The sequence below is a fragment of the Pristiophorus japonicus genome, chromosome 14 (genome assembly GCF_044704955.1).
Source record: "Pristiophorus japonicus isolate sPriJap1 chromosome 14, sPriJap1.hap1, whole genome shotgun sequence".
Classification (NCBI taxonomy): domain Eukaryota; kingdom Metazoa; phylum Chordata; class Chondrichthyes; family Pristiophoridae; genus Pristiophorus; species Pristiophorus japonicus.
In genome coordinates, this window is record NC_091990.1 from 9,252,546 (window position 1) to 9,275,943 (window position 23,398).

General features: G+C 42.0%; 2 protein-coding genes across 15 annotated transcripts in view; one reads left to right on the forward strand and one right to left on the reverse strand.

Annotated features, from left to right (window-relative positions):
- LOC139279698 (nuclear receptor coactivator 7) overlaps nucleotides 1-303 on the reverse strand; it is a 115,622-nt gene extending 115,319 nt beyond the window's left edge. For all 8 annotated transcript variants that reach the window (XM_070898828.1, XM_070898827.1, XM_070898826.1 and 5 more), the window contains exon 1: nucleotides 2-303. The gene's annotated coding sequence lies outside the window, so the exon portion shown is untranslated. The remainder of the gene's footprint in view (nucleotide 1) is intronic.
- On the forward strand, nucleotides 39-22,928 carry mtfr1l (mitochondrial fission regulator 1-like). Of its 7 annotated transcripts, none has more exons than XM_070898838.1 (8): nucleotides 40-133; nucleotides 2,344-2,503; nucleotides 4,544-4,648; nucleotides 10,029-10,153; nucleotides 10,731-10,957; nucleotides 13,844-14,168; nucleotides 16,304-16,461; nucleotides 18,123-18,422. In XM_070898838.1, the coding sequence occupies exons 2-7, from the start codon at nucleotides 2,489-2,491 to the stop codon at nucleotides 16,416-16,418; spliced, it is 912 nt and encodes a 303-aa protein (XP_070754939.1). In that variant the 5' UTR covers nucleotides 40-133; nucleotides 2,344-2,488; the 3' UTR covers nucleotides 16,419-16,461; nucleotides 18,123-18,422. The 7 variants fall into 7 exon arrangements, with proteins under 7 accessions (XP_070754942.1, XP_070754939.1, XP_070754941.1 ...); XM_070898840.1 differs by having other exon boundaries at nucleotides 57-133; nucleotides 2,347-2,503; XM_070898837.1 differs by lacking the exon at nucleotides 40-133 and adding an exon at nucleotides 409-644.
- Nucleotides 22,929-23,398: the final 470 nt, after the last annotated feature.

The following is a 23,398-nucleotide window of genomic DNA, read 5'->3' on the forward strand; positions in this document are numbered from 1 at the left end:
CCTGTCACAACAAATCCTTCGCCCGATCTTCAGCACAGGGGATGTGTCGCAGCCCGTCTGTCCCGGCAGCTGCTCGCTGGGCGAACACCCGAAGCAGGACACAGATCGGCGGCCTCACAAACTCACAACAAAGGTCTGACTCAACCCGAGCCCTCATCCATCATTAAACCGGAATAACCCGAGACCATTGGTCAGGGTTTCGGCGCACCGTGCGGTAAATGCTGGCGCGCTTGCGGCCGTGCAGGCCCTGCGGAGGGCGGGACCGGGCGCGGGCGCGGGCGCTCACTCGGCGCCGGGGCTTTGGGTGGGGGGGGAGTGACCTAGGCCGCAGGTCCGCACCTACCCCGCTTCCCGGAAAGGCGATTGGCTGCGAGCGATTCGGCAGCCTGAGCGCGGAGCCAATGGGTGACGAGGTTGTTCAGCAGCCCTTAGCAACGTCCGCCGAGCCGCCGGCACCGGTTACTGCCGAGCCCGGAGCCTGAGCAGCGGGCGGTGCCGGCCCCGGAGCCGGGTAGAGCCAAGCCGAGCCCGGAGCCCGGAGTTCGGAGCCTGAGCAGCGGCCAGTGCCGGCCCCGGAGCCGGGTAGAGCCGAGCCGAGCCCGGATGTCCGGCATTTGATGCGGAAAGGCCTCTCTGTTTATAAGGTAGATTTACAACTTTACACGGAGCCTTTTATGTTCCTGGCCTAGAGTTTCAGCACCAAATGGGCTGCGGGTCTACTTACTAAAGCGGGGTTAACCTTTCCATTTTTATTTAATTATTAATACATAAATAAAAACTCTTTTAGAAAAGCTGGTGACTGGGCCCAGATGCAGAGTTTGGACAATTGGGATGTGCAGGGGAGTTTATATGGCCCGCTCCGAGCCTCGGGTTATGCTGGTGCTCGGTGACCTTGGTCTGATTTATTCAGCAGTGCTCTTCCAAACCTCCAGCATTGCAAATGGGGCAAAGCAACAAATAATCATTATAAATAGATGGAGTTGCTTGGGCTGTATGGGTAGCTTGGACACCATGGTCTAAATGACAATATAGTATTGTCAATGTCGTACTGTTCAAAATGTGGATTGTCGAGAAAAAGTAATTTTAGATTAGCAACAGCTTTTTGAAAAAAAAAGTTAATTGCTTTCACTGAATTTTCTACATTCGTCAATTTTAAATTTTGTACTAATGAATTTTGGTGGTAAATTGACTGGGGCTGGATGGCATTATGGCCGGGAGAAAAGAGCTTGCAGGAAACTTTATAATGCAGGTTTGAAAGTTCCTGCATTGGTTTATCAAAAACTTGTATAATAAGGGAAATAAATAGTGTACAAAGTTAGTATGTTTTGATAGTTAATGCCCTTAATGCAGAATGTCTAATTTTAAGTTTTTAAAAAAATCACTTAATGTATCTGATGCCATGGCGAGCAGTTGCAATGCAATGCTGTTAGATGTTTAATTTTCATTATTTTTGAAATTAGTTCATCTATTTAAGAAATAGTTATAAAAATATCATTACCTAATTTTGTTTTTAAGCCTTGGACTGCTTGGAATATTTTCACTAAGTACGAAGAATATTTTTAAATCAGGGTGATTATTTAGTGTTGACAAATTAGCATGTGTAGTCGGGTTATGAATATTTTCCATTTTAAAATATCAAGCTGGGAGATTTCTGCAGGAATTCTACACTGAGAATAATGTTTTAATATCTTGTAATGTAACTTGGGTTTTAGCTATCGACTGCAAAGTTGTTTAATTAAAATAAATGCTAATTTGTTTATGCTACCTCTGTTACGCACCTTTTTTGCTTCTACCTTTTGAATTATGTGATTTTCTGCTTTGTGTTCATAGTGTTTAGTGTGGTGTAATAGTACATCTCCAGATTTTCCCCTTGATATCTTACCTCGACCACTATGAGGCTATTTTGCTCTGATTATTTTCTATGGTCCTAAAATTATGCCATGGGACATTGGACTATGAAGTAGATGCTATTTAAAACAAGTTAACATCTCGGCTGAAAAAGCAGAGTTGGGAATTTTAGATTAATGTATTGACATTCAGACATTATTATCCCATGGTGTAACTTCAGGGCCTTTGGTGCACGATTGTTAAATGTCTTTCACTCACTGAATCTATAACATTCTAAGTTTAAAATAAGGCTGTGCTGTATTTTCTGCTTTTTGCTTTGTAGCCTCATGAAATGAAATGGGTGGGATAGTATCCATGTGAGGGTAGAGTTTTATATTTTGTATGGCAGTTTGATGGCGCATTAACTTTTCTTGTTCCAGACTTTGTTCTCAAAGGAGAATAACATGTAAAGAACTTGATAAAGCAATTTATAAAATAACACTTTTTAATTTCCAGAAGGAGTTTGCTGATCTATTTTGATGCATGTGGATAGGTGAAATTTGGTTCCAGTAGTATTCTTTCCTAGTCGGTCTGCTTCAGAGGCACAGTGTTTTTGTTTCATTGAACTGTCTCAACTTGGAATTCTTCAGTGCAATTTAAGATGGAGACAGATACTGTAAGTAGTATATACTATTTGGGGAAAAGTTTAAAATGTATGAACATTGAGCACTGTACGAGAGGAAGACAGAGTGCAGAGAGGAATCACTGGTGGAATAATTATTAAATAATATGAGTTTGCTGCATCAGCCAACAATCATTCCACTGATGCTTTCTCTTGTATTCTCCTCCACCTCTTTTTCTGATTCTATTAATATACCCGAGCACAAAAATCTAGACAAAAATCCAGTGCAGTGCTGAGAGCGCTGCAGTGTCGGAGTTGCTGTCTTTCGGATGAGATAATAAACTGAGACCCCCCCCCGCCCGCCCCATCTGCTCTCAAAGGATCCCATGGCACTATTTTGAAGATGACCAGGGGAGTTCTCCAATATTTATCCCTCAGTCAGCATAACAAAAAACAAATTATCTGGTCATTATCACGTTGCTGTTTTTGGGAGCTTGCTATGTGCAAATTGGCTGCTGCGTTTCCCACATTACAACAGTGGTTACACTCCAAAAGTACTTAATTGGTTGTAAAACGCTTTGAGACATCTGGTGGTCGTGAAAGGTGCTATACAAATTCAAGTCTTTCTTTCTTTTGTTATTTCTGACACCGAGTACAAGTCTAAAATGTCGACTCCATTTTTCCACCTGGAAGACCTGCTGTGCGTTTCCAGCTTTCTCTGTTTTTGCTTGATTTGCATTATTTTTCTTTTTACGAGAAACATGACAAAACCTCCCACAATTCAGAGCAGGCAACTTGGCGAGTATGTATACGTGGAGGCTAACTAGCTTACTGCTGTCGTTGTGACAAACTTGCTACAATGACAGAAAGCTTTTTTAAAAAATTATTTTCACCTAAAATGTATTTTGTGTGATAATTAATGCTGGTGTATGGCTCCGTTTTGCCTTTCCTCCAGCACTTTATCCAAGTTGCTATTATTTTAATCTAGACAAAGCGTGTCGACTGGTTGCTAAACACTGAGGAGGGTGGGTTGTTGCAGTTTACATCCAAGCCCCATCCTCTTGTTATATGATGTCCACGTGCACTTTCTAGCAGGAATTACTGGCAAATGGATCTGGCATCCCTTCCCCAGGGGCATTGAGGACTATTGCTGCCTCGTTTTCAGATCAGCTAACACCACTCACACCAGGGATCAAATGCTGTGGACCACCTTGCGCTCTCTGGCTCCGTTCCACACCGGGTAGTGTACCTTCCCACTGAGCCATTGCGGGGCAATATATTTTACTCTGTACTTTCATGGGTACATGGTTCAGACATACCTTTTGCTTTTGTACCTTTAACGTAAACGCATGCCTTTTATTTAATTCACTTAATGCTGTTGCAACATAAGCTGTTGATGATTTAAATGGAAAATTGCATTTCTTAACTCTTGGCTTTCTAGTTGTGTTTAAAATAAAATGTAAATGGGTTGAAGGTTAACAAAGCTTTTTTTGCATTTTAAAAAAAAAAAGTGATAGTTATATGTCTGTGCACTCCCACATAATTGGACCCTGTTTAGATTCTTTTGTTAGAGAGGAAGACCTAGTGACACGAGTGCTCAAATGGTTGCTTTTATGCCATCATTTGAAGCATTAGATTTATTTATGACTGCTTATTCAGTTTGAGCTGCTGACTGCCTCTTTCCAGAAATTAAAAGCAGAAAATGCTGGAAATACTCAGCAGGTCAGGCAGCATCCATGGAGAGGGAGAAACAGAGTTAACGTTTCAGGTCGATGACCTTTCATTAGAACTGGAAAAAGTTAGAGATATAACAGATTTTAAGCAAATGTAGAGGCAGGAAAAGGGGGAGGAGAGGAAAGAACAAAAGGGAAGGTCTGTGATAGGGTGGAAAGCAGGAGAGATTAAATAACAAAAAATATGATCGTACACAGCAAAAGGAGCCTCCCTGGATGTGTGACTGTCACATTGAAAATGAAAATGAACTAACTTGGATTTAAGCTTTTATTTTTATATAAAATTGTAAATTGTTTAAGCGGCATTGGAAGATTTTCCACTGTTGTAAGCAGAGTTTTTGTGGCAATTTGTATTTTACAGATGATTCCAATATGGCAAAACAAGCCTTATGGATCTTCCCGCAGCGTCGTTCGAATGATTGGATCAAACCTCCCTTTGAAGCCATGTCCTAGAGTTTGTTTTCAGGTAATAGATGCTATTTAAATAGTAAACTTCTACATGTGTGATTCTGCAAAAGGTTAGTACTAGCGTATACCTTGAATTCTCTACCACAGAAAGTTGTTGAGGCCAATTCACTAAATATATTCAAAAAGGAGTTAGATGAGGTCCTTACTGCTAGGGGGATCAAGGGGTATGGCGAGAAAGCAGGAATGGGGTACTGAAGTTGAATGTTCAGCCATGAACTCATTGAATGGCGGTGCAGGCTAGAAGGGCCGAATGGCCTACTCCTGCACCTATTTTCTATGTTTCTATGAATTGTTTCAATAATTGGGTTAAAATACACACACGTTATCTTTATAAGTTGCTACTTCATTTGAGAATACTCTATATTTACTTTGCATATTGGTCTTATTTTTTTTATTCATGGGATGCGGGCATCGCTGGCAAGACCAGCATTTATTGCCTGTCCCTAATTGCCCTCGAGCAGGCGATGGTGAGCTGCCTTCATGAACTGCTGCAGCCCGTGTGGTGAAGGTAATCCCACAGGGATGTTGGGGAGGGAGTGCCAGGATTTCGACCCAGCCACGATGAAGGAACGGCGATATATTTCCAAGTCTGGATGGTATGTAACTTGGAGGGGAACTTACAGGTTATGGTGTTCCCATACATCTGCCGCCCTTGTCCTTCTAGGTGGTCGAGGTCACTGCAGCGAGTTCCTGCAGTGCATCTTCTAGATGATACACACTGCAGCCACGGTGCAGTGGTTCTGGTGGAGAGTGTGAATGTTTAAGATGGTGGATGGGATGCCAGTCAAGCGGGCTGCTTTGTCCTGGATGGTGTCGAGCTTCTTGTGTTGTTGGAGCTGAACTCATACAGGCAAGTGGCGAGCATCCCTGATTTGTGCCTTGTAGATGGTAGAAAGGCTTTTGGGAGTCAGAAAGTGATGCAAGCACCACAGAATACCCAGCCTCTGATCTGATCTCCTGTAGCCACAGTATTTATGTGGCTGATCCAGTTAAGTTTCTTGTCAATGATGACCCCCAGGGTGGAGGAAAGGTTATTGATGAAGCAGTTGAAGATGGTTGGGCCTAGGACACTGTCCTGAGAAGCTTCTGCAGTGATGTCCTGGGGCTGAGATGAATGACCTCTAACAACCACAACCATCTTCCTTTGTGCTTGGTATGACTCCAGCCAGTTAAGTTTTCCCCCTGATTCCCATTGACTTCTATTTTACTCTGGCTCCTTGATGCCACACTCTGTCAAATGCTGCCTTGATGTCAAGGGCAGTCCCTCTCACCTTGCGTCTGAAATTCGGCTCTTTGTCCATGTTTGGACCAAGGCTGTAATGAGGTTTGGAGCGGAGTAGTCCTGACAGAACCTAAATTAAGCATTGATGAGTAAGTGTCGCTGATGATTGAGTGTAGACTGATAGAAGCAGGAAATAGAGCCTGCTCCGCCATTTAATGAGATCATGGCTGATCTGATCATGGACTCTACACCACTTCCCTGTCAGTTCTCCATAACATTTTAGTCCATTATCGCTCAAAAAATCTGTCTATCTCTGCCTTAAATATATTCAATGACCCAGCCTCCACGGCTCTCTGGGGCAGAGAATTCCACAGATTTACAACCCTCTGTGAGAAGAAATTCCTCCTCCATCTCTGTTTTAAATGGCTGGCCCCTTATTCTGAGACTATGCCCCCTAGATTTAGTTTCCTCTGAGTGGAAATATCCTCCCAGCATCCATCTTGTCGAGCCCTCTCATTGTCTTGTATGTTTCAATAAGATCACCTCTCATTCTTCTGAACTCCAATGAGTATAGGCTCAACGTATCTTCACAAGTCAACACCCTCATCTCCGGAATCAGCCTAGTGAACTTTCTCTGAACTGCCTCCAATGCAAGTATATCCTTTTTTAAATATGGAGACCAAAACTTTGCAATACTCTAGGTGTGGCTTCACCAATACCCTGTACAGTTGTAGCAGGACTTCTCTGCTTTTATACTCCATCCCTCTTGCAATAAAGGCTAACATTCCATTTGCCTTCCTGATTACTTGCTGTACCTGCATACTAAATTTTTGTGTTTCGTGCACAAGGATCCCCCAGGTCCATCTGCACTGCAGCACTGCAATTTTTCTCCATTTAACTAATAATTTGTGCTTCTATTTTTTTTCTGCCAAAGTGGATAAACTCACATTTTCCCACATTATACTCTCTCTGCCAAATATTTGCCCACTCACTTAGCCTGTCTATATCCCTTTGCATATTTTTTGTGTCCTCCTCACAATTTGCTTTCCCACCCATCTTTGTATCATCAGCAACCTTGGCTACATTACACTCTGTCCCTTCATCCAAGTCATTAATATAGATTGTAAATAGTTGAGGCCCCAGCACCGATCCCTGCAGCACCCCACTAGTTACTGTTTGCCAACAAGAAAATGATCATTTATCCCGACTCTGTTTTCTGTTAGTTAGCCAATTCTCTATCCATGCTCATATATTACCCTCAACCCTGTGAACTTTTATCTTGTGCAGTAACCTTTTATGTGGCACCTTATCGAATGCCTTCTGGAAATCCAAATACGTCATATCCACTGGTTCCCCCTTATCCACCCTGCTCGTTATATCCTCAAAGAACTCCAGCACATTTGTCAAGCATGATTTCCCTTTCATAAATCCATGCTGACTCTGCTGGACTGAATTATGCTTTTCCAAATGTCCCGCTGCTGCTTCCTTAATAATGGACTCCAGCATTTTTCCAACGACAGATGTTAGGCTAACTGGTCTATGGTTTCCTGCTTTCTGTCTGCCTACTTTTTTTAAATGGGGGTGTTACATTTGTGGTTATCAATCCGCTGGGACCTCCCCAGAATCCTGGGAAATTTGGTAGATTATAACAGCTTGGCTTGGGGCATGGCTAGCTCTGGAGAAGTTGTATTCAGCACAACAACCGGGATGGTGTCTGGGCCTATTGCTTTTGCTGTATCCAGTGTGCTCGGCAGTTTCTTGATATCACATGGAGTGAATCGAATTGGCTGAAGACTGGCTTTTGTGATGATGTGGACCTCAGGAAGAGGCCGTTATGGATCATCCATTCAGCACTTCTGGCTGAAGATGGTTGCAAACGCTTCAGCCATGTCTTTTGTACTCGCGTACTGGGCTCCTCCATCATTGTTGTTTGTTTAATAGTCCATCACCATTCGCGATTGGATGTGGCAGGACTCCATAGCTTTGATGTGATTCGTTGATTGTGCCCAGGTTACTGAGTTTGTCATTGGACATGTTTGACCATTGCCTTATAGTATATAGATTATCAAATTGGGTTCTGTGAACCCTATGGAGCCACCTGCAAGACCCCAAGGTCATCTGATATCCATCTATCTGCGGCTGGCTATATTGCATGCCATGAGTACAGTTTTTTTTCTTGTATGTTATTTTTGTTGCTATATACTAAATTTTAAAATTCTGATGTAATAACACCTTCCTCTGGCGTGCTAACACTGTCTTTTGGAAGTTAGAATGGAGCAGTCCCTGTGGGTTTCAGTATTTTGAAGGGTTCGCTATACTTGCCTTTTATAGTAGATATACACCTTGCTTATGTTTTGCTAACTGGCTGTTTTTGAAAAATATGAAATCTGGTACATTTTCCCTTTTGTAGAAAGCGAAATAGCTGTGAATTATACAGGCACTGTTTCCCCTAAACTGCTTTATAAATCGGCAGCTACTTTGTAAACAAAAATCCAACCGTAATGAGTTACATTTTGGAAAATGTGTTGGTGTTTAAAAGATTGAAGTGGGGGGCTCCTTTTTTAACGTTTGTGCAGCAGTTGTAGGTAATGTTTTGAACTTCTGTTTAAACTATTTAAATTATTTACAGGATGCTTATTTCCAAGGGGGAAGTGATTTTTAAAACTATTTTACTGCTCTGATTCATTTGTTCATGAAACAAATTCTCTCGGTGCCTCTTTAATTACTTGTCAACAAACCTTACTCTTGCACATAATTTGTGAGAACACACTTTATACAACTGTTCTGATAAAAAGTTATAATTGATCTGACAAGCTGAGAGGCTTAAGCTTGTAAAGCTCCAGCAGCACTTCAGGGTAGGGTAAGCCCCAGTCTCTGCCTAAATTCTCTCGCCTTGGGTAAGTGGAGTGTGCCCCTACATAGGAAGAGTGTGTACTTCATCTTTGGCCAATAGAAACTCTGTACTATGAATTCACGGTCACTTGGTTTGGAGACTATTGAGCATTGACATGCAGGGAAATTCATTCCAAACGCTGTGCTAACAAAACTCTAACCATGAATGCAAATATGATTTTTGATTAAATAATCCAAGTTTATGCATTTGGCTTCTTTGATTCTGTTTGATTTTCTTAACTTTCCTTTTCATATAAAATAGTGCCAAAGATCTGCACTACCATGATCTGAGCATTTGAGATTATCTTCTCCCCCAGGAATTTGAACAAATTTAATCAGCAAAGGCAATTGGTGTGCCTCAGTCTCCAGTAGAGTTCTGCATAATTCAGGTTCTCTATTCAAGCTGAATATCTTACTATTCAAACAACATATTTAGCCATTCTAATGACTGACAGCCCTGCAATTTGTTGTGGACAATTTGAATTGTAGTCTTCAGCTGATTTATCTGCTGCGGCCAAGTTTGTGTGTTTCTTGCAGTGCCTGGTGATGGCATCGTGTTCTATCCTGGCCTTGCTATGTGTGTCTCGTGGGAGTGTTGCAATGTCAGCAACTTTTGCAATGTCAGCAACTTTCCTCATCCTGTCCTTCTGATTGAATAAAGAATACATGCAGGCAATAAATAAAATGCATACAATGCTGGGGATTTCCAAGTACATGAGTGGCTGCCACTGAATTTATGAAAAGTGACATTTGAGGAAAATGGTAACATTTCAGGAATACATGTAGAAACATTGGGAAAGGCTACCAATTTCTAAAGGTGAATCTTGACTAAATTGCCTGTGAGTGCATTCTAGGAGTAATGATCTGTGGTTACAGTACAGTGACTTCACATTTAGGATGAGGTAAACATTAATTTGAAGAATGTATACATTAACATACCGTAATGGAATGCCACAGCATAATTCCTGTCTGTAATTCTTGTGTAAGAGGATGGTGGCTGCAGTATGGAATGCAAGATGGAAAATACCATGGATCTAATGAAATGCATGTTCTGATGACTTCTACATTTGAACCCTTATTGTATCTTAGCACCAGTCTCTAATGAACAATATATATGAAATAATAAAATAACTAATGCTGGCTCAAATCTATAACTATTAATGTTGGAAAGCCTTCAACAACAAAAAACCCCCCTCCAATTACTTTGTCTGGCCAAAAGTTTATGTTCCCTATTAATGCAATCTTAACTCTTTGTTTCCCACAGCTGGTTCCAGGGATCACTGCAGCTGAGTCATTAAGCTCCATCCACGGAGACAGGCCAGCTGTGCCCACTTTGGCAGACATTGCATGGATAGCTGCAGATGAAGGAGAAGCTTTCACCAGGATGAGGTATTGGATGATATTGGCACCTCCTGGTGTAGTGCTGGATTGTACTCTCATGGCACACTTGCTGTTTCTCCAATGATGTGTGCCTTCTGGCATGCCTGGTATTAGCTTGTGGATAGAATCATGTGTGACCTTGGGGGTGGGATATTGAAAATAATCTTTCACGGTGCTTCTTTGTTCATGGCTTTTTTTATTTTCATATGAAATATGCTGTTGGTAATTTGTTCTAAACATTGTAACTTATTTATCCATTCTTTGACTTTTAACAGGCTTGATGTTTCCATATTTAAAATAAATGTAATCTGTGTTCCTATGGCTGGAACCGACAGTTTGTCCATAACAAACAGTGCAGGCATTTACATCACTACTTTAACTATTTGATAAACCAGCCTGGAACATTTGGGACTGCTACCAGTAGATAGTATTTAGAATCCTTAAGAGTGGTTGCAGCAGATCTCTCTCTCTCAATTATTTTTAATTTTAAGACCGCTGTTATAAGGCATTACTTTTCTGAATTATTATATTTACTATCTACTGGCTTCTATCATTTTCTGTTGGTGATTTTTCCTTTTGTTCATAGAGCTGATGCCAGACCCTACAGGGATGATTGGCACCCGACCCCACTACTTATAATGCATAGAAATTCATCAGTCCCCAACTTCCGACGGGAAGGGCGGAAACATGAAAGCATGAAGAAGCCAGGTCTCGCTGCACTGAACCACACCGTTGCACTTCAAGATGAACTTAGCCGTTTGCGAGAACAGATTGCTAAAATAGTTGCTGTGCCAGAGACCAAAATGGATACTGGTGAGTTTGTGACAATATTGCCACTCCGCACTGTAAGCAACTCATTTTAGAAAGGGAGTTTAACCTTGTTAGCTATATTGCACAAGATATTAAGTGTGTTGTATTCAATTTTTAACTGAGAATGTGGCACCTGTGTCCCATCATCCCTTATCACGAGCAGTCTAATGACAATTTTCGTGGGATATGTTGGTTTGTGTCAGTTTCTCTCTCTGGATTGCAGGAAGATATCAATGAACTAGTCAGGTGGGCGGAACGGTGGCAAATGGAATTTAATCCGGATAAGTGTGAGGTAATGCATTTGGGGAGGTCTAACAAGCCAAGGGAATACACATTAAATGGTATGACACTGAAAAGTATAGAGGAACAGAGGGACCTTGGAGTGCAGGTCCACAGATCTCTAAAGGTAGCAGGCCAGGTAGATAAGGTGCTTAAGAAGGCATATGGAATACTAGCCTTTTATTAGTCGAGACATGGAATACAAGAGCAAGGAGGTTATGCTTAAACTGTATAAAACACTGGTAAGGCTGCAGCTGGAGTACTGCGTGCAGTTATTTCACCACATTACAGGAAAGATGTGATTGCACTGGAAAGGGTACAGAGGAGATTTACAAGAATGTTGCCTGGACTGGAGAATTTTGGCTATGAGGAAAGATTGGTGATGCTGGATCTGTTTTCTTTGGAACAGAGGAGGCTGAGGGGAGACCTGATTGAGGTGTGTAAAATTATGAGGGGACTGGATAGGAAGGACCTGTTTCCCTTGGCAGAGGGGTCAACAACCAGGGGGCATAGATTTAAAGTAATTGGGGGAGGTTTAGAGGCGATATGAGGGGAAATTTCTTCACCCAGAGGGTAGTGGGTGTCTGGAACTCACTGCCTGAAAGGGTGGTGGAGGCAGAAACCCTCACCACATTTTTTAAAAAAATACTTGGATATGCACTTGAAGTGCCATAACCTACAGGGCTATGGACCTAGAGCTGGAAAGTGGGATTGGTTGGATGGCTCTTGGTCAGCGTGGACATGATGGGCTGAATGGCCTCTTTCTGTGCTGTAAATTTCTATGATCCTTTCTTCTCTTTTGGGATTGGGGTAGTCTGTGTAGTCAGTGGGGGTTGGATTGTTAGCACCCATTTGGTGGGTTGGAATAGTAACTGCAGCTGGGTGGAATTGATCAAAATCTCCTTCATTAGAAGTGGGCAGTGGGGCTGAAACAGTGTTCATTTGGTAGGGGGTTGAAGGCAAAAATCTTAATGTGCACAGATAATTTTTAACGAAGTGGCTGATGCTCATTATTGCCACGTTCCTTTGGGACCATCGCATAACATTAGATCTGATCCCATTTTAATCAACTGATCACAACGTTGGCACAGAATTTGCGATCGGATGCTTCCGGTCGCAAAGATTTCTACGAAAGTACCTGGTGGTCTGGGACGTTCGGAGATTTGCGGTCCTGGGCGCCTCTGAAGGCCAACGTAGGGGCCCCCACATCCCAGGAGCGTATGGGCTTCGTACGCATCCCTGGGATCACTTGGGCCGGCCCAAGTGATATCAGTCGGGTATCCCCATTCATGTGTGTGTTCCGTATATACAGAACCACCATAAGTATGAATGGAAATACGCCAAAAACACACACACGGAAAATAAATAAAAATACAACATCGCATATTTAAAATTAATCCAAATGGAATTTAATTATTTAACACACAATTTTTGAAAAATAAATTTACATATATTAAAGGGTCTAAAAATAAACACCTTATTTAATGGGATTTTAAATGTTTAAATTATTGGGGGAAAAAATGCATTATTCTGTGCTTTAAAAGTCTTGTGTTTAGAAGAATGAGAGATGATCTTATTGAAATGTATAAGGTTCTCGAGGCTTAACAGGGTAGATGCAGAGAGGATGTTTCCTCTTGTGGGGGAATCTAGAACTAGGGGGCATAGTTTCAGAATAAGAGGTCGCCCATTTAAAATGGAGATGAGGAGGAATTTCTTCCCTGAGGGTCGTGAATCTTTGGAATTCTCTGCCCCAGAAAGCTCTGGAGACTGGGTCACTGAATATATTTAAGGCGGAGATAGACAGATTTTTGAGTGATAAGGGAATAAAGAGTTATGAGGAGCGGGCAAGGAAATGGAGTTGAGTCCATGGTCAGATCAGTCATTATATTGAATGGTGGAGCAGGCTCGAGGGGCCAAATGGCTGACTCCTGCTCCTATTTCTTATGTTCTAAAAGCAGGCCTTATGCCTGCTTTTATCAGTCATAAGAATTTGAAGGACATTTGCTGGGCAGGAGTGGGGCAAATAACCCAAGTCTCCGCCCGTGGAGGCCCTTTAGTTTAGAGGTGTGCGATCTGTCAAGAGAATTCTTGACCGATCGCAAGTTCCGGGTTTAGGCGCATGCACTTCGCACACCTAAACCCGGAACTTGCGGGGACCCCACGGGTGCATGCGCACCTTGTACGGGCCCGTGGGGAGCGTGAATTCAGGCCTGTTACGTTTACAGCATTAACTGCAGATACTATTCCATTAGCATTTTGAACATTCCGTTTGTTATATAGATATGTAGAAAACAGATGATCGAACCTGTGTTGGATGAAAAGAGAATCTGTCAGCTGTGGCTCATTGGGTAGTGCACTCCCCTCTGAGTCACAGGTTGTGGGTTCAAGTCCCACTCCAGAGACTAGTACACATTTATCCCTCAATCAACAGCACTAAAACAGATTATCTGGTCATGATCACATCAATAAGCTTACTGTGCGCAAATTGGCTGCTGCGTTTCCTACGTTACAACAGTGTCTACACTTCAAAAAGTACTTCATTGGCTATAAAGCGCTTTGGGACGGTATATAAATGTAAGTCTTTTATTATGTTTCCTTTTTGTCTTTCAGTATCTGCTCCTCTTACACCAGAACTTTGTTCTCCTGATACATCGAGCATTGCCTGCTCTTTACCAGATTTTGAATCAGCATATCCTCCTTTAGCGTCATTTACCATAAATGATATTGCAGAGACAGATGAAGCTGAACCTTTAAGCATCTCTTCTTTCTCCATTCCTGCTTCATCAAACTTTGACTTTGACTTTGAAAATAAGGGGCAGGACGTAACGATCAATGATGATGACGAAACCTCCTGTCTTTCAAAGTCCACCAGCTTTGCAGACATGATGGACATTCTGAAAGACATGAATAGGGTCAAATTAAACTCCTTACAAGGGTGAGTTGGAAATAAACACAGCTTCAGATAATATGCTGTGAATACCTTTAACTGTGGTGATAATGTGAAGTGTCTGAATGTTATCAGTGACCAAGGCTTCAGGTTGAGATAGTTGAGGAACTTCTCTCTGCACAGGGTCATGCTGGCAGCAAACTTGTGAAACTTTAAACAAAAGGCACTGGCCAGTGTCATCAGCTGTATGTAGCAGACATTTCTGGGTGCAATTGCTGGTCTACGCTGAGTTGACTGGTCGGGGACAGTTGGCTGCTACATTTGACCTTGGTGTCTCTGAACTTGGGAGGGAGAAGTTGCAGGATGAGAAAAACAAAAGGGAGGTGGGAAGTCATCTGAAATGATTTTGAATTTTAAGAGATGTTCTTTGCGGGCCAGGTTAAATCACACATGTTATAATCAAAGAAGGAGCTCTGGTGGTAAGTTACCATGAATGTACTTGGCCCTAGGACTTGATAACTTTTACCTGGAGAGGAGGAGGAAAATGCAGTGGATCCAGATTAGTGTTCGCTCAGAGGTCCATGTAATCCCTATTGGAACAGACTTAATGCAACATGCTCTAAGGTGCCCTTGGCATCTGCTTGTGTGATCAAAGGATTCTACACGCACCCACGCACCATGATGCAACAGCCCCAGTGCTGGAAACATGCACAAGATGTTTTTCTCCCCAGCTGCAGCAGCACTGTATAGCAGTCCTCGCATGTGTCTTGATGAATTTAGGTTGATCAGGCTTAGGCTGTCATGTAATTTAAAATGTGAATGACGGTCTGGTGACATGCACGGTAAATTGAAGAGTGAAAGTGAGGCTATTTTTCCAGCAACATGGGTTTTCAGTCTTTATTCCTTGTTACCGAATCTGTTAATTTCAGTAGTACGTGCAGCTTTGGAGTAGGAACGATTGGTTAAAGCTGCTTTTCAGATGCTTTTGATGCAAATCTTAATTCCTGAAGAGCAAGTGTAGACTTTGCCTGATGACCCAAGCTTCAAAAAAAGTTATCAATAAATAATTTTGGGGGGGGAAATACAAATGCAGGAAATCTGAATTGTTCTTAATATAGAATCCTAGAATCTTGCAGCACAGGAGGAGGCCATTTGGCCCATCGTGACTGTGCTGGCTCTTTGAAAGAGCTCTCCAGTTAGTCCCACTTCCCTGCTCTTTCTGCATAGCCCTACAAACCCCTCCCTTTCAAGTAATTGTCCAGTTCCCTTTTGAAAATTATTATTGCATCTGTTTCCACAATCCTTTCAGGCAGTGCATTACAGATTATCATAACTCAGTTAGAAAAAAAAATATCCTCCTCTTACCTCTGGCTCTTAGCCAATCACCTTAAATCTGTGTCCTCTGGTTACTGACCTTTCTGTCAGTGAAAGCAGTTTCTCTTTATTCACTCTATCAAAACCCTTCTTGTTTTCTGTTGAGGGTGCCTATCTAAAAGGCAGTAATAAGGGGAGGTCATTTACTCCATCAATCCTGTTCCTTTTACAGGCCATATTTAATAGCTTCCACACAAACACACACACACACACACACACACACACACACATATATATATCCAGGAAGCATAAACCAAGGGGAACTGCAGAATCCTGATCTAAACATTGTGTCTATGAATATATAATCCTTGGCCTGACCTTCCACACTCCCAGCATGTTCTGCATGGAATGGCTATCTCTTCATAACTGAATACATCACTTGGCAAACATTGTTATTCAAGATGAGAAGCATTGTTTATATCTGGTGCATATGCTGTCTTTCAGCTACTGGGTAGCAAATCCAAGCCAAATACATTGGCACTTCCTATGACACGAGAACTTCTATTATTCAGTTATGTAGCAGGGTCTCCAGTGGAAAATGCTGAACTTGGACATTACCAGCAGACAATAAACCACACCACTTTAATAGATATCCTAATACCACAATCGCCCAATTGGCTTGTAAAATGAGACTGGTGCATATTGAACAGAACAGTTAGTCTTGTAGTTTGTCATGTACTTAATTGTGTAACAGCCTTGCATTCCAGATTAGCTTTCAATATTTGCCAGCAAGTACATTGCTTTAAAAGGGAAAGCTCAAATTTGCTGGCTAAGGCAAGTTTTAATCACTGAAATGATTATTACTGTAGGTCCAGGAGAGGTTCGCAGCTTTTGAGAGAGAATGACCCTTCAGTGCTTATATCGGAAGCATTGAAACGCAAGTTCACTGCTCAGGACAGCAATATTTTCATGAAGGAAGACTGATCAAACACGATCTCCCAAGCATCAAGTAGTAACCCTTCCGCAAGTAAGTCTCTTTCTCGTAGGCTGTGTCCACGATTTCACGCCATTGTTTTACTAGATTCTATTGCTTGAATAATTCAATTGTAGTTTCCAAAATTAAGACCAGTGTGTTAATTTAAAATCTTAATTTATATATATCATGGATTAAAGTTGTTCATCCTTTCTCATCTTATCCTTGCTTTTTTTTCTCTTGCCCCATCCCCCCAGCAGCGGTACTAGAAATTGAAATTATGCTACAATGCTGTATCAAAAGAAAAAGACTTGAATTTATATGTCATCATAGGCAGTCCCTCGAAATCGAGGAAGACTTGCTTCCACTCTAAAAGTGAGTTCTCAGGTGACTGTACAGTCCAATACGGGAATTACAGTCTCTGTCACAGGTGGGTCAGACAGTGGTTGAAGGAAAGGGTGGATGGGGAGTCTGGTTTGCCACACGCTCCTTCCGCTGTCTGCGTGTGATTTCTGCATGCTCTCGGCGACGAGACTTGTTGCTCAGCGCCCTCCCGGATGCTCTTCCTCCACTTAGGGTGATCTTGGGCCAGGGACTCCCAGGTGTCGGTGGGGATGTTGCATTTTATCAAGGAGGCTTTGAGGGTGTCCTTGAAACGTTCCCTCTGCCCACCTGGGGCTCGCTTGCCGCGTTGGAGTTCAGAGTAAAGCGCTTGCTTTGGGAGTCTCGTGTCGGGCATGCGAACAATGTGGTCCGTCCAACAGAGCTGGTTGAGTGTGGTCAGTGCTTCGATGCTGGGAATGTTGGCCTGAGCGAGAACACTGACGGTGCGTCTGTCCTCCCAGGGGATTTGCAGGATCTTGCGGAGGCAGCGCTGGTGGTATTTCTCCAGCGCTTTGAGATATCTATTGTATATGGTCCACATCTCTGAGCCATACAGGAGGGCGGGTATCACTACAGCCCTGTAGACCGTGATCTTGATTTATATAGCGCCTTTCACAACCACCGACTGTCTCAAAGCGCTTTACAGCCAATGAAGTACTTTTGAAGGGTAGTCACCGTTGTAATACATTGTTACATCAGTAAAATTTTAGATTCCTGCCCCTCAAATCTGGCTGCTGTAATTAGAAGTTCACCAGTTCGTGGTCAGGTGAAATTTCCCCAAGTCATCGCAGTATTCTGCCTGAGGGGCAATGGGCATCTGCTGCGAGTGTTGTCGTACCCTTGTTATCAAAAAAAGTTGGTCATGTGCATGTGGGTGAAGCTGCAGTGCCACTGGGGGAAAGACCTCTGAAGGAAGAGGCCAAAGGATTGTTCTTAATGATGCATTGTAAGAACAAATTTGAATGAATGTTAAAATTAATGAACTTCCATCATCGAGGCAGCAAGTGATAGGAGGAAGAGTAATGGCACCTTTTTCACTTTGAAATGATGTGGAAACCTTGATGCTTTCCTGTGGAGATTTTACCAAATATATAATATAGATTCATATTCCTCCTTCCTTTTCTTCCATCCTCTTCCATTTTCTACATTCCTGACTCGGGAGCCTTGATGCTGACTTTCGGGAACAATAGGAAAAATATCATTATCTGGCACGGACATTTTTCACACTAATTTGTTGAACATAATCAAAAAATGTTTATTTTCTACATTTGGTAGGTTTACATTGATTTGTAGCTTTGTACCATTTGATCTATTATTTGTTTTCCCACTAGATTTAAAAACAGGATTGAGTTGATGGAAACTTGCAGTTATTTGGAAGGGACTGCTGTACTCTTGGCCAGTTCACTATATTCTGTGGACGCTGCTACTTCTAATATGCAAAGAACTTGGAACAAACATGATGTGTTGATCAGGGCACCTTCTGCACACTTTGCACTGCAATATTTTGGGTTGTGGAGACAAGGTTATAAATGAGGCAAGCTTTTACTTGTGCCTTGAGTATATGATTTAATCCAGAGTAAAGCTTGCCTTACCTCATTATTTGATTGTTCTGTTGCAAGGAATGGGGAGGGGAGGGAGGGTTTAAACAGAGAGATGCATTGGGCATTTGCATTTGATTAATGAATAGTGCAAAGTATTTTTGCCAGTCTATTTTGCATTCTCTTCACTGACATTGTCTCCCAAATTAGGCCATATAGGGATTTGCAGGAAAAATACATTGGTGAAGGGTTCAATTATTTCCTTAATCTAATCAGAAATGATATTGAATGTGTCTTCACTGCGTCCAAATGGGCAAAGCAGCACTTGTGACCCTTTTCAGTTTTTAATGTCTTTCTCTTCCCTACTCGCCCCACTAAAACCAGATAAATCGTTTCTCGATCACAAACTAGCATCCCATGTTGTGATTGGAATGCAGCAGTGCAGACCCAAGTTGTTATGCTGCAAACGTTTTGTACAATTTTCCATTTTTCATAGAAAAGCTGTAGTTGAGGTAGCATTTTCTTTTTATTAACTCTTCTCGTCTCTTCCCCCCACCCCCCACCTCCGCCTAATTGATATCCTTGAAAGAACAATACATACAGATCCAGTCAGTCTAGAAGAATGATACTGTTCACTTATGTTACACAAAGAACCTTTAATCAGTGAGATTAGAAATCTGGATGCTGATCGTATGCTATCCACACTTTGTGAACCATTTCCAATTTTATGTTTATTGAAGCAGGTATTTTGTGGCCCTACGGAATTCCTTCTCTGGTTCTTGGTATAGTTACTGTAACTGCCTTGGACCATAGAGACAATATGTGAAATCTAAGTTCCATTTGTTACATTGTCGAGCTTTTGTGATCGGGATTGTAAATGAGCACCTGTATGAGGGTTAAGACCCATCTGAAGATGCAAAATATAATGCAGTAGTTAGATTTGATAGAGTTTACATAAAGTCACATGCTTGACATTAATCTGTGCACTCAATTAGCAGCTCGGTATGTTACAGTAAAGTACAAAGTATTGCAGCAGCCAGTTATAATCCAGTAAGTGTATATTTGTGAATCATTTAAAACATGAGCTGCAATTGAGATTGGCACAGAGATTATAAACCTGATTTAATGTCTTCATTTACTCTGAACTAGAAACTAAAACCAGTGTTGTGAAAGGCTTGGTGAATATGCCTTTATTATTTTAGATGCTTTTGTCATTTCTGAACCACAGCAGTTTAACAAATGTAAAACTAAATAAAACTCTTGTAGTTTTTGTTTAAATACAGTACATATTATTTTACCCCTTTAGGCTCCTTCGCTCCCTGTGTGGAAGTTACTGATTTGAAGCCCCATTTTTAAAAAAACAAATCTAATTGGCAGGGAATCCATTCCTGGCCAGATTGTTGGGTGGAGCTCTTCACAATAATGCAGCTCTCTAACCGAGGCGGTTAAACTGTCACCTGCTCCTGCAGTCAGCCCTCTTACCTGAGAGCTGATTGATGAGGAAGTTTTCTCACTAGATGATGGTATTTAGGAGATCGTTCAAGGGGATAAAAGGCAAAGAACCACACTTGCTCACTGCTTGTGAAGAGGATATAAAACCAGCATTTAAGAATTGTCTTTTCCTATTGTTGTGTAATCCACAGGTTCCACAGCCCCAATTTCAAAAACCTTGACATGACAAGGTGACTCCTTTTGTGGATGGTTTTAAACTATTTGAGACCATTGGTGTTTACAGCACAGGAGGAGGCCATTTGGCCCATTGTGTCTGTACACCTCTTTGGTTTTGTTATCCCCTTGGTTTTGTAGCTTTCTCTATCTCCACTATTTAGCCACTTTTCCCTTTAAAGGTGGAATGATTTCTCCCTCAACTGGCCAAGTAATCTATTATCTAACAATTGCATAAGGGAATAAAACCCAAGTATGTTTGTTCTGAATTGCTGACTGCACACTTGGCATCTGTCACTGCAGTATTACGGGGGTGAATCTGAGCGAGAGAGATTATGATGATTGGTGCAGTGAGTCACAATGCTGTCTTTTCAGTGGGGACCTGAGTTCAAAGGATGAGTTGAAAATCTCAATGTTCTGCTGCCTGTAAAAGTCCTACATAAAATGAGTTACGCTCGGCCCATCCTGCGCACATCCTCCGCACAATACTGCCCACAACCGAGTGCTAATTTGACATCAGGGGCTGGAGTGGGAACTTGGAAAAGTCGTACCATTTAAAAAAAGTTGGGAAATGAGCCCCTTCTCTGGCACTGCCCTCCCTCCCTCCTACCATCGCCACCCTCAATGAGCGCACAAAAATTAATTCCTTCTGTTATGGTAGCACAAATAGGCCATTCGGCCCAACTGGTGTTTATGCTCCACACGCGCCTCCTCTCTCCCTACTTCACTGAGCCCCATCAGTGTCACTTTATTCGCCAACTTTGGGGGAACACATTGCTCGTCACAATAGTGACCGTAAACTGGTTCTTTATCGATACGTTTACAGTGTTACTGTGCATAGCAACTAGAAGAACTTTTATCCCCCTTACACCGCCCCCCCCCCCCCGTCGTTTTGTTGTAACTGCAAAACCATTTTACCTTTTTTAGCAACAATATTCTAAATTTCAGTGCTCACTTTTGCATTCACATTGTGGCCAGGGAACCACAATATCTGCTAACCGATTCTTCACAGTGTACCACCTTAATGGGGCTGAATACTTCAGTCATGTAATATAGAGATGTTCATCCAACTTAAAACCTATACTGCATGTGCACAATACTTCCGGCCCCCCTTTGAAAAAAATGATGTGTGGCAGTTAGTGTATTATACAGATAAATTGAAATAGTTAAACTTGATAAACTGCTTTTCTCAGTATTGACCTGGAGCTTATTCTGAGTGAAATGAACATTTTAAAACAATAAAATATCAGATTGTGCATGCATGATTGGTTAACTGTTACATTTAAGCAAGAGAGAGATCTATTGAAATGGATTTCAACTTATGTATGAAAAGATTTTATTTTAAAGTTTAAATTCTGATACTTCTGAAAATAACACCAATAAAAAAAAAATACTAAAATGTTTTTTTGAGATTTCTGTGGACTCTGAACTCCATTTCAGTTACACCATAAGTATTTAGCAATGCTATTTTCTTTACACCTGGCTGGGTCTTTGGCTAGTACACTGAATTTTAGTCTCTGAGGTTGGGTAAGGTTTCTACTGTGTAACTGATCTGGAGGAAGTAAGGGGGATATTTTGCAGTAAAATCTGCTCCCTCTGACTCGTCAAACCTGTCCAGTGAGTAGTCTGTGGATACTGGGTTAGCTGGTCTCAGCTGAGATGGGAGAGCGACAACTGTCCTGGCATCCCTGCTTCGGGCCGGGAACAATTGGCCATGGATTTTTCTTCCTAATTATTGCAGTGACCTCTGGAGGACAGTACACATGCCTAATGGCCACCTTTAGAATCGTGCTCCCATCAATGATTCAGTGTCTTTAAGGAGAAAAGTGTGTGGGAGGGGGAAGGGAGCTGACCGGGGCACAGGGGGGGGTAAATCCACATCTTGCCACTGAGCGAGCTTTGTTTCAATTCCCAAATACATATCTGACCAGCTTCATTAAATATCTATATCATTAATTTTTATATATTTTAAATCACACACACACACACAGTACTGGCTGTGGCTCAGTGGGTGGTAGTACACTTGCCACTGAGTCAGAAACTTGTGGCTTCGAGGCCCACTCCAGGGACTTGACCACAGGAATCCAGGCTGACACTCCAGTGCAGTGCTGAGAGTACTACACTGTCAGAGATGTTGTCTTTTTAGATGGGACGTTAAACCGAGGCCCCATGTGCTTTACTGGGTGAATGGAGAAGATCCCACGGCACTATTTGGAGAAGAGCAGGGGAGTTATCCCCGGTGACCTGGCCAATATTTATCCCTCAATCAACATCACAAACAGATGATTTTCGTTATCACATAGTTGTTTATGGGAGCTTGCTGTGTGCTATTGGCTGCCACGTTTCCTACATTACAACGACTACATTTCAAAAGAATTTAATTGGCTGTAAAGCACTTTGAGACGTCCTGAGGTTGTGAAAATGGGTATATAAATGTAAATTGAATGCTCAATAATGTACTTTTTATGTAGAATGTATTCTGCTCACTGTCAGTTTTCACATACTTTAGGGCAATTATTTTCAGTGCATAATGCGGTCTCCCAAACTACATGACGTTTTCTCTCTCCAAAACCTGCATTTCAATTATATAGTAATGACTAACAAAATAAATCTGTCGGTGCTTTTATTTTCATATGACAATAGGGTAACATGTCAATTGTGTATAAAACCAAACTTTCCATTTACAGAGATGCTGCCTCGCTTTGACACCAGCTTTCAATCCAGGAATTGTCACTCGAGCACTGCACTCCCCACAGCCCATCAGTTGGTAATGCAGGAGAAATATACTGTGGAATAAAAACATTCTTGATATGAGTTAATTTATTTGTTTAATTCCTAATGTTCATTACTTTCTTGAAGTTGATGTGGCACAATATTTTCAAATCTACCAATCCTGTTGGAATAAAGTCTTCAACCATAACATCCATTTAATAGCACTGAGGCACTAGTGAGTTATTACAGTATTTAATATTTGAGATTCATTTTCCTAGGGTGCTAATTTTAAACCCTGTGTAAAAACAAATTTCATAGCCAATTAAAACTGGGTTCCGCAGACCAGTCACCATTGACGTGAAATGCCTGTAATCTTTGAGCATGTGGTTCCACTGGGCAGGTCACATTGTTCGCATGCCAGACACGAGACTCCCAAAGCAAGCACTCTACTCGGCGGAACTCATCCACGGCAAACGAGCCAAAGGTGGGCAACGAAAACGTTACAAGGACACCCTCAAAGCCTCCCTGATAAAGTGCGATATCCCCACTGACACCTGAGAGTTCCTGGCCAAAGAGCGTCCTAAGTGGAGGAAGTGCATCCGGGAGGGCGCTGAGCTCCTCGAGTCTCGTCGCCAAGAGCATGCAGAAATCAAGCGCAGGCAGTAGAAGGAGGGTGCGGCAAACCAGACTCC